General features: G+C 45.1%; 1 protein-coding gene across 5 annotated transcripts; it reads left to right on the top strand.

The window, feature by feature from the left end:
* The first annotated feature begins 3985 nt into the window (after window positions 1–3985).
* Window positions 3986–7815, top strand: Rsrp1 (arginine and serine rich protein 1). 5 transcript variants are annotated; one of them, XR_004121121.1, is made up of 6 exons: window positions 3986–4169; window positions 4276–4862; window positions 5729–5868; window positions 6195–6239; window positions 6443–7234; window positions 7363–7420. XR_004121121.1 is itself a non-coding variant. In XM_031379040.1 (5 exons), exons 2-4 carry the CDS (start codon window positions 4313–4315, stop codon window positions 6201–6203), a joined length of 699 nt encoding a protein of 232 aa, XP_031234900.1. In that variant the 5' UTR covers window positions 3986–4169; window positions 4276–4312; the 3' UTR covers window positions 6204–6239; window positions 7151–7222. The 5 variants fall into 5 exon arrangements, 2 of the variants coding, with proteins under 2 accessions (XP_031234900.1, XP_031234899.1); XR_004121120.1 differs by having other exon boundaries at window positions 6195–7234; XR_004121122.1 differs by lacking the exon at window positions 6195–6239.
* Window positions 7816–11075: the final 3260 nt, after the last annotated feature.

Raw genomic sequence — 11075 nt, forward strand, 5'->3', positions numbered from 1 at the left:
AAAAAAAAAAAAGAAAGAAAAAAAGAAAAGAAAAGAAAAGAAGAAAAAAGAAGAGGGTTGAGAGAGATGGCTCAGCAGTTAAGAGCACTAACTGCTCTTCCAGAGGTCCTGAATTCAATTGTCGGCAACCACATGGTGTCTCACATCCATCTATGCTGGGATTTAATGCTCTCTTCTGGTGAGTATTCACATACATAAGATAAATAAATCTTTACAGAAGAAAAAAGAAAGAAAAAAATTGGCATAAAGTGCTGGGGCCCAGCCTCAATGTGGGGTGTTTCTTCTTTCTTGTCTGTTCTTCTTGAGGCAGTGGAGGGGGAAGAGCATAAGCGGAGGGTAAGACTTTGTCTTATGCCAGGTGGTGGTGGCACACGCCTTTAATCCCAGCACTTGGGAGGTAGAGGCAGGCAGATTTCTGAGTTCCAGGACAGCCTGGTCTACAGAGTGAGTTCCAGGACAGCCAGGGCTACACAGAGAAACCCTGTCTCGAAAAACCCGTTTATAAACTCCATCTCCCCTTCCAATTGGCTCCTCTAGAAGGTCTTTCCTATAGTAAAGTCTAGGATCCTGTGTGGAGGTCTAATCAGTCTGTTTCATCTCTGATTCCATCTCTGGTTCCTGATGCCCTGGGGAAGGGAACATCTGCAGCTTTAGCTCCAGTCAATTATATCAGAAACACTAAGACACCAGCATTCTGAAGGTCCTGTTTCTCACTGTTTCAAGATTGACATCCGGAATTCTAATAATTGCTTTGTTTGAGACATAGTCTAATGGGCACCCAGGCTGGCTTTGAGCTATGACCTTGAACTTCTGATTCTTCTATTTCCAACTCCTGAGAGCTGGGATTTTGGGTGTATGCCACCATTCCTGGGAGTTCTGGTCACTGTTGTTTTCAGGCACACACTTGACAGAGACTATGAATTGTCTACAAAGACGCCTATAGCCTGTTCTACTCATAAACGGAAACCTAGGACTGCAGGGAGAGCAGGTTCACTAATTGTCCCTACGACGCTGCTTCCCATTTGTAAGTGGTGAAACTTGGGTTTCTGTTTGCCCACACAGCTTCCTGAGAACAGTCCGCAAAAGTCCCTGGTTTTGCAGGCTACTAAGGAGCATTCAGAGACTCCTGCCTCTGCCTCAGCTGAGACTACCCGCTGGCCACCACAAAATGAGAAAGAAAAAAAAAAACATTGCTTAAGAATGTGGCTACTGGGATTACATTCCCACGTTAAGGGCCTGAAAATCACTGAAGAAAGACCCCAGACTCAGACAGTATACAAAAACAAAGAGCATTTATCCTGTAGAAACAACTAGCAGGCAGGGGTCTGCCATTCTCTAAAATGCATACAGGCCTTCTTATAGGGAACCAGGGGAACTCTCTAGAAAAGATTAGGTAATCTAAAATCTCATTGGTAGGTGCTGGGGGTCATAGGTGGTCAATGGTCTGCATTCCTATGTCATGAATGTTCAACCATGTCATGAAATAGGTCTGCCCAGCACAGATGGCCAATTCTGAGATAAGATATTTCCCCATTTGTAATTATCCTCAGGCTGTTCTGGGAGGGAGGTTTTATGATGTTCTGGATTTTATGATCTGTTCTGGATTTTATGGTCTGTTTTTAGAGCCTGTGTCTTATGACTTAGTTTCAGGGACTTATGGTCTATTCCTGGAGTTTGTGCCTTATGGCCTTTTCTGAAATCAGTCCTGGTCCTTAAATGGAAACACATGGAATTTATGTTGCTCTCTCACCTCTACTCTCCACAGCCTTTGCAAAGGGTTTAATTTTTGGGTATGGGTGTTTTGTGGTATGTGGTATCCACCAGAGAAGAAGTCAACAGAAAATCATTATTAGCTGTCTATTGACTACACTGGGTGTTTGGAATGCCAGGGAAGCCCCAAGCCTTTCTCAGGGTGATCTTTTAGGTACAAAAAAAAAAAATTATATATATCCTGGGTTGATATACTTCAGTTAATAAGAACAGTTAGCCAGAGGCAGAACTACACAAGCCAAAAATCAAGGTTAGTACATTTATAGACTTTCCAAGAACTATGGGCTTGGCTACGGCTCTTTGGTTTTGTTTTGGCACATCGAATTCCCGTCCAGGTGCTGAGGTTTATGGCCTGAATGGCACTTTCATTATGGAGTCAGTTGGGCTAAGATCTGGGGTCCTGTTACATTTTGCCTACACCCATGTCTGCACTGTGTGTATGTGTGTTGGTGAGTGGTGCTCATCCCTGAGACTGGAGTTCCAGATGGGTGTGAGCCGTCCTGTGGGTACTGGGAACCAGTGTTCTTTACTGCCGATCGATTTCGCTAGCTCCTGTAGTTTCAGAATTTTCACTATTGGCATATGGTATGGAATGTGTGTGAGGGCTTCTGGAGGTCAGAGGACAACTTTTGGGAGACATCAAACTCAAGTTGTCAGTAGTGAGCCTCAAGCATTCTTTACTGCTGATCCATCTTGGTGGCCCCAGTAAAGTTCTTATTTCTTTAGTTTTCCTGTATATTGGGGAAGTGGGAAGGAGGCAAGAACAGGAGTCCTCATTTCTTTCATCTCCTCCAAAATCCAGAGCTTCTATAAACCCCTAATTTCTAAGAACACCGATACTCCCATATTGAAATAGGTATTTCGTTGAATACCTATTTCACTTACCCACTTTTCTTTTCTTTTTCCAAATAGGATTTCTCTGTTTAGCCCTGGCTGTCCTGGAACTCACTCTGTACACCAGGCTGGCCTTGTATTCAGAAATCCTCCTGCCTCTGCCTCCCACGTGCTGGGATTAAAGACCTGCAGCACCACTGCCTGGCTTACCTACAGTTTTCAAGGTCAGATATGCTTTATAACAAAGAGTGTTTGGAACGTGCTCTGGAAATAAGTTTAAACGTCCTGTGCTCGTCACACTTTGCTTAAAAAAAGACCTATCAGGCTCAGCCTATCAGGAAATGGCTTACTATTAAGAGCATTTGCTGCATTACCGAGCACACAGTTTGGGTTCCTGCAACCCCTATACTTGGTGGCCCACAATGGCCTGTGACTCCAGTTGCTAGCGATCTGATTTCGGTGGCCTCTTGTATACACAAATTATACACAGACACACACACACACACACTTTCGGTGGCCTCTTGTATACACAAATTATACACAGACACACACACACACACACACACACACACACACACACACACACAGAGCTATACACGATCATTGTAACGCAAGGTCAACCGTGGTCGCTGGAATTCCTGTCTGGACCTCAAATTACCTTTATTAGCTCAAACAAGGCCGGCAAACAGCCTTTCGGGGTCCAGGGGTATCTCTCCCAAGCACCACTGCAGGAGCTGAGAAGGGAAGCTGGGCCGCGGCTGGGGGAGGGAGGGGACGACACACGACCCGACAACGTCCACGGCACCGGGACCGACTTGTGCTCTGTGTCCTTGATCCAGCTGTTGAGCCGGATAAATTCATTGCGACCTCTCCTTTCCCCGAATTTCAAAATCGGAAACAGGAAAGTGAAGAAAGCCAAACCAAACTAAACCAAAAAAAAAGAAAAAAACCCGAAAAAAAAAAAAAAACTCAACAAAGAAAAACAAGTTGGGCGTGGTGGCGCAGACCAGTAATACCCGTACCGGAAAGGCAGAGACAGGGGGATTGCTCCGAGTTCGAGGCGAGACAGCGGGTACACACCTAATTCCTGTCTCAAAAAAACCCCAAGATCCCAAGCCAGCCAAGGACCCCACAAACAAACAAACAAACAAAAGCTCTCAAGTAAACAAATCCTCAAAATACCCGGATGTAGAAGGCTGGGGGGGGGGGGGCGGAGGGAGGAAGGGGGAAGGGAGAAGAGAGGGGAGGAGGCGTGGCTGTTGGTAGAAAAACAGCCTCGACGCGCATGCGTGTCTCGAAGGCGCCGACAACATCGTGTGACGATTGGGCGAGAGAAAGCCCCGCCCCTTCGCAATGCTGCCTGTGCGCATGCTCCGTGCCAGCTTCTGGCAGTTTCGACGCTGACGTCGCTGCCGAGCTCATTTCGCGTTCGGACTCTGGCAGTGGAGGTTGCTCTGCTCTCTCGTCCCTGGAATCGGTAACCTCGCCCGCTCGGGTTCCTGGTCACCGAGGAAGGAGCCCGCTAGGCATCTCTCTCGCCCTCGCGAGCGCCTCATCAGTTTAAGGTGAGTGGGGCCGCGCGGTTGAGGACCGGCTCGCGCTGGGTCTCCGCGCACGCGCACTGGGCGCCGCACGCACCCGGCGGCGATTGACCCTTTCCCTTTGCCGTAGTTCCTAGACGCCGTTGCGCTCGCGGACGGAGGAAGTCATGTCCTCGGCCGCCATGTCGAAGTACGTGAACGACATGTGGCCCGGCTCTCCCCAGGAGAAAGCCTCGCCGTCCACCTCCGGCTCGGGCCGCTCCAGCCGCCTATCGTCGCGCTCCCGCAGCCGCTCTTCGTCCCGCAGCTCCAGCCGCTCGTCGTCGCGCAGCCGTAGCCGGCCGCGGAGGAGCAGGCGGTCCCGATCCCGCTCCCGGTCCCGCAGGCGCCACCAGCGCAAGTACAGGCGCTACTCGCGGTCGTACTCCCGCAGCCGGTCGCGGTCCCGCGGCCACCGCTACCACCGCGACAGCCGTCACGAGCGGCGGCGGAGGTCCTACGCGTCGCCGTCGCCCTACCGGTCCCGGAGCCGGTCGCGCTCCCGTTCCCGCGGGAGGTCGCACCACCGGTGGTCCTACTACGCCGCGATCACTCGAGGGCGGCGCTACTACGGCTTCGGCCGAACCGTGTACCCCGAGGATCGCCCCCGGTGGAGGGAAAGATCTAGAACCAGGTCGCGCAGCAGGAGCAGAACTCCTTTTCGCTTGAGTGAGAAGGGTGAGTTTTGTCAGGTTGATGGTTGGGCCCTTGGGGGGTCCTGGGGATTGAGTTCTGGACGCTAATCATCGAGCCACCACTTCCCCATCTCCCTACACTGAACTTTCTCAGCGCGCCGCGAGTCGGCTAGGGGGTCAGGTGGCTGAGCAGTTTCGCTTGGCTTTCGTAAGATTTAATTAAGCCCAGGACATCTTAACATCTAGGCGTGTGTCTATTTTGGTGCCCGAAGTCTTTTGAGATTTCTTGAAGGGAAAGAGTTTAGTTGGTGGTTAGGTAGAAGGTAATTTCTCACTCACATAGGTCCTTTTGCCTTGTGAGTAAAGTCGATGGCGCATGTGATGGTGCAGTAATCTGAATTAAAGCCATTCATGGCTGTGGTGGCCAAAAGAGAGGAGCCTCACTCTTTCCTACTAGCTGGCCGAAGTCAAACACATTTCTTCCATATGATTTACTGCAAAAAGGGTTTTGAGTAGCCTTAAGTTATTACTAGCCTTAAGTAAGTTACTACTAGCCTTGAGTAACATGTAATTCGTAATTCAATGTTAGAAAGTAGGTAAGTTTGACCTTGTGTGCTGACACTGTATCAAGATTAATTTAGATAACTGCACTATAAAGTTACTAAACACCTTAGTTTACAGAAATAAACACTTAAAGAAAAGGCAAAATGGTGTTGTTTGTCAGAACAATAACTTGTTGAAATAATTTAGGAAAGTTGGTTTTTTTCTCACTATACAATTTACAATTTTCTTTTTTAGATAAATTTCTTTATATATAAAGAGAAAAAAATTGTTTTAGAAAAACTCCTTAGTTGGTTAACTTGAGACTTAAGGAAATTTAGAGGATTATGAATGTCTTAATGCCCTTAGATCGAATGGAACTGCTAGAAATAGCAAAAGCCAATGCAGCCAAAGCTCTGGGAACAACCAACTTCGACTTGCCAGCCAGTCTCCGGGCTAAGGAAGCAAGCCAGGGAACAGGCGTTTCCAGCAGTGGGCCAAAGGTGGAGGTAAGTACATTCAGATAGCTGCTGCTGTCAGATTTATTACCCTTTGCCAATGTCCACAACCCTCTTGGGATGTCTTTATATCATTTGTCCAGAGCAAAATCTTAATCTGACAAATATCAGTCTCACAGGAAACTGGGAGACCATGAACTACTTTCATTTTGACACTTGGTTTGTTTTTTAATACAACAGTAAAAACAGTATATTAATAATCTCTCCCTTTAGTCTTTAGAGACTGGAGTGTTCTCAGTAGTTTTCATGTACACCACCATGTTCCCAAGTCTGCTCAGCATACAGTATAGTTTATCTGCTTTATTTCTGTCTTATAGAAATCATGAATGTGGTCTCCAGACAGTGATGAAGAAAATCTGTTGGTAATTGATCATGGGTTCAAGTGTCAGTTTGTTTACAGATTAAAGCTTAGCCTTTGTGGAAGGTAGTCTTGTGTGCATGCTAGAGTTTTGGGCTAGGGACTATTGCATAAGGCAGTTTGACAGTTCAGCAGCCTAGAGGCACTGTCATGGTGGGGCATCTGTGATCTAGACGTCCCTCACATAATATATGCAATATATTCCAGATGTTTTGAGAGATTACAGAAGAAGAGGCCTGCTTCACTTGCAGATAAGTTTTACAATTCTCCAGAACTACAGAGGAAGTGCATTGGCACATTGCAGTGTATTTATGTTTTTTTTTTTTTTTATGTGAAACCTGGATCTTAAATAACCTGGGCTGGGATATAACTCATTTGGTAGAGAACCTTGTCGAGAGTGCATAGTACCGGGGTTAGTTCCCATCACTGTAAATGGGGTTTAGTACCCCAAACCTGTGATCCCAGCACTTGGGAGGCTGTCCTTGGACAGCTAGGGGATAAATACAAGAGACTTGGTCTCAGAAGACTGCTTTATAGAAAAAGTTAATGGCAATAGGATAATGAAGATTTTTTGTCTTTTGCTGAGATTTCAGGGGCTGCCTAGTATTTGCTCAGGCAAGTACCTAAGAGGGGCTCCATGATGAAAGAATTGCAATGCCTCAGTTCTTTAGACAAACCATTTTTTATTGTATTTACTCAAAGTGAGTTGTATTTACAGTAGGAAGCAGGTATTCATAGGGAACTATGCCTCCTAAGTCTCTAAGTGGAAAGCAGGTTTTTCTTGATTAGCTTCTTAACTGACTATAGACTGAATTTGGCTTGTGTATCTACAGCTACATTTGTGTATGCTGGGCTCTTTTTTTAATACAGTGTTTAAAAAAATAAGTCTATGTTTAAAATTCTCTTCCTCTTTAGCATTCAGAAAAGCAGACTGAAGATGGAACTAAAAATCCCAGTGAAAAGTCTTCTACACAAAGAAACATAGCCTTCAGCTCGAATGTAAGTGGACCCAAAAATTGTTCTTGAAAATTCGGTCTAGGGTATTTTGTAGGTTTTGTGTGTGTGTGTGTGTGTGTGTGTGTGTGTGTTAACTTCTGTGAAGTTGACTTCAATTTATTATTTTGCAGAATTCTGTAGCAAAGCCACTGCAGAAAGCAACTAAAGCTGCTGTTGATGAGAAGTCTTCAGGATCTCCAAAAATAGATAAGAAAAAAAGTCCTTACGGACTGTGGATACCTGTCTAAGGAAAACTAAGGGCTGGGGTTGCCAAAACTGCACTTTACTGAGGGGCTTGTGTCCAGCATTAGCTCATTTGCTTGAGTAATCACAGCAGTAAATGTGATTAAAATCCATTACAGAAAGAGACTTAATGGTGACGTGTTCATGGTTGAGGTTTCTCTTGAAGATATGAGGACACAGATGACCCAGAGAATTGTGTACAGGTGGGAATCTTGTATATATTTGTAAGTATTGTATAAAATTGCTTATATACAGAAAGGAAAATTTTAAAGACACAGTTGTATACTGTATTTTGTACATTTGTTAATAAACTTTTTATTATTTGTCTTGATTTTTATGGATATTGATAGCATCTGTCTACATCTGAAGAAGAAACCTTCATTCATGAAATCATACTTTGACTTTGTGTGGCAGGTTGGGGAGGCTGGTCATTTGGTTTCTTCCTTTTTTCTTTAAATGTGTATCCCCTCAGGGCTGGTATTTGGAACACCCCCATAAGAAGACTCAGATGGTTACCATAACCATCTGTAACTCCAGTTCTAGGGGACACAACATCCTCTGTTCCAGGGGATGCAGTGACATACATGTGGCCAAACTTCACATAAATCCTTAGAAGAGTGGCCTTTAAAAGACTACATTAGTTGTGAATGGTAGTTATGCTTTTAATTTTAACACGCAGGACAAGTAACAGGTAGATCCCTGAAGTAGGTCAGCCTAATCTACATAGGTTCTAGGACAGTGAGCCAGTTAAACCCAAACCCCTCCAGTTGCCAGTATCAAAAGATTCTCATGTTTTACAAATTAATAGCTTCTGCTTGGCTACAGGTTGAAAGTTACCCAGTTTGAGAATTTGCCAAAACGTAATTCCTTTATGAGTTAGCTGGGCAGTGGTGACACACCATTAATCCCAGCACTTGAGAGGCAGGGGGAGTTCGAGGACAGCCAGGGCAACATAGGGAAACCCTGTCTCTAAATACTAAGAAGTTAGGATCAAGCTTGTGAGGATTTAGAGTCACAACCTACTAAGATTAAGATGGGTTTCTCAGACAAGAGGATTTCACCCTGCAAAGCTGAGTTGTATTCAGAGTTTATTGTGAATAACAATATTCCCTACTGGGCTGAAAAAGCACTATATATCAGTCATCAAATACGTTAAATTGACAGTAAAGCCATGCTGTATGTTTGCATTTTCCAACAAATCAGCCAATGTCTATTTAAACATTAAATTCCTTGTCATTTGTAGTGTGACTAGAAGCTGACTCCTAAGTTCAAGTAGTGGGCTGGGGATCTAGCTCAGTTGGTGGAGTACTTGTCTAGCATGTTCTTCCTGAGTTCCTTTGAACCCAGCATCAGTATCTTAGCACTTCTGGAGGCAGCTCAGAGGGCACAGAACAAGGAGTTTTAAGGCAATTTTTGTGTTGGTGTGTTTTGAATGAGGATATACGTAACCCTGGCTGTCCTGGAACTCAGTGTAGACCAGGCTGGCCTTGAACTGGCTTTGAGATCCTCCCACCTAGACTCCCCTTATGCTGCTAGTGAAAGTATGGGCCACTGTGTCTTACCTGTGAGGTAAGACCACCCTTTCAAAAAGTATAGGTAGCAAGAATGTATCTGGCATGCAGTTGGATGGCATCCTTAAAAACAAAAATTGTTCCTATGGAAAATTTTAAGTATCCATGATCTAGATATGTATACCTGGCCACACTACTTTCTTTGACCATTCTTTAAGGTAGTGGTAAATAGATGGAAACAGTTGCTACTCAGTGAATCTGTTATTTCATATAGCCTTGGATGTCCAGGCTTGCCCCTAACCCCACAGTTCTGGGATTAAAGGTGTTGGCCACTATACCCAGATGAGGTTTTTTGTTTTTTGTTTTTGTTTGTTTTGGTTTTTTGAGACAGGGTTTCTCTGTGTAGCCCTGGCTGTCCTGGAACTCACTCTAGTTCCAGGACAACTCAAGCTGGCCTCGAACTCAGAAGTCCACCTGCCTCTGCCTCTCAAGTGCTGGGATTAAAGGCATGTGCCACCACTGCCTGGCTGAGATTTTGTTTTTTAAAGGAAGAAAAGAATGAGGAACTGGAGATGTAGCCTAGTTGGTAAATATCCAGCAAGGTATAGAACATATGTAGTGGTGCAGGTCTATAATCCCAGAACTCAAGAGGTGGCAGGCAGGATCAGAACATTAAGATTAGCTGAGACAATGAGGGTATAGGTATTTTATCCCACTAGAGGCAGGAGGATCTCTGAAAGGCCAGGATGGTCTTCAGTGAGTTTCAAGACAGGAACATATAGGGAGATTCAAGAGACAACTTCAAGACATAACTTAAGTGATTCAGTGGATGACAGTGGTAGCAACTGTAGATGGAGACAGCTTTGTCAAAGGTACATTCAGTATTTGCTAGTTTACATATAAAATTACAACTATAGAAACAAGATCTCTGGCCGGGCGTGGTGGCGATGAGAGAAACAAGATCTCTGACATGAGAATACAATCACAGGATGGAGATAACTCGGTGAGTGGGCTGCTCTTATTAGAGGCACAGAGTTTGGTTCCTGGCACACATTTTATCAACTAGCCTGAAATTAGTTCCAAGAGATTCAAAGCCTGGCTGCTACACTGAAATGCAGAGATGCACATAAGTAAAAATATAAAAGCTTTGCAGCTGGAGAGATGGCTCAGTAGGTACTGAGTACTGGCTGTGGGAAGATGCTTCCATTCCCAGAACCCACATGGTGGCTCAGGACCATCATCTTAACTATAGTTTCAGGGGGTCCAACACTCTTACTTGATCTCTGTGGGCACCAGGTATGCAGGTGGTGCACATATGTATGCAGGCTAAACACCCATACATACAAAAATGAAATAGGCCAGCCGTAACTTCCTTATTTAGAGACATGTATTGCCTTCCCGGTAACATCTTTTGATTTGTGAGGATTTTGTGTGCTACTTAGACTGAATTGGCCTGCATCACTTCCTTCAGCCAAGTAACTCATTCCTTTTGGCCAGAGACAGTTTTCTGTGTAGCTCTGTCCTGGAACTCTGTAGACCAGGCTGGCCTTGAACTCAGAGATTATCTTGCCTTTGTTTCCCGAGTGCTAGGATTAAAGGCATGTGCCACCATTCTCCAGCTGAGTTTGTTTTGAGACATGGTCTCAATGTGTCACTTGACCTAGAACTCATTGGGTAGAAAGGATTGAGCTATAACTCACAGGATTAAAGGTGAGTGCCACTATGTCCAGCTTGAAGGCATTCTGGCCAGCTCTAGCATGGTGAACATGGCTCTGGTGAGCTTTGTCCTTCTCTCAATTCTCCATGCCTTGCTAAAAACCATCAGGTTGCAATTCTGAAGCTGACCACTAAGGTCTATATGGCCACTTCCTCCTCCTGAGGCTGACCACCAAGGTCAAGTTATCAAAATATTGAAGTCCAGTAATCAGAAGCCTCCTTTGGCTGCCCTAATCAACATGTCCAGTTAACATTAAATACTTCATCATAACACGGGGCTTGCCCTTTACCTTCATAAACCACTGTTTAGTTCCTCTCCTTGCCCTCCCCGGGACAAATATCTCTTACCTTTCTCCCCTGCCTCCTTTCTCCTC

Source organism: Mastomys coucha, unplaced genomic scaffold (assembly GCF_008632895.1).
Source record: "Mastomys coucha isolate ucsf_1 unplaced genomic scaffold, UCSF_Mcou_1 pScaffold18, whole genome shotgun sequence".
Classification (NCBI taxonomy): Eukaryota; Metazoa; Chordata; class Mammalia; order Rodentia; family Muridae; genus Mastomys; species Mastomys coucha.

Excerpts from the sequence above, each read along its gene's own strand:
- Rsrp1 (XM_031379039.1), top strand. The coding sequence starts at position 4,313 with ATGTCCTCGGCCGCCATGTCGAAGTACGTGAACGACATGTGGCCCGGC. Across the intron at positions 4,863-5,728 it reads TTTTCGCTTGAGTGAGAAGG|ATCGAATGGAACTGCTAGAA; the intron begins GTGAGTTTTGTC and ends TAATGCCCTTAG. Across the intron at positions 7,235-7,362 it reads ACATAGCCTTCAGCTCGAAT|AATTCTGTAGCAAAGCCACT; the intron begins GTAAGTGGACCC and ends ATTATTTTGCAG.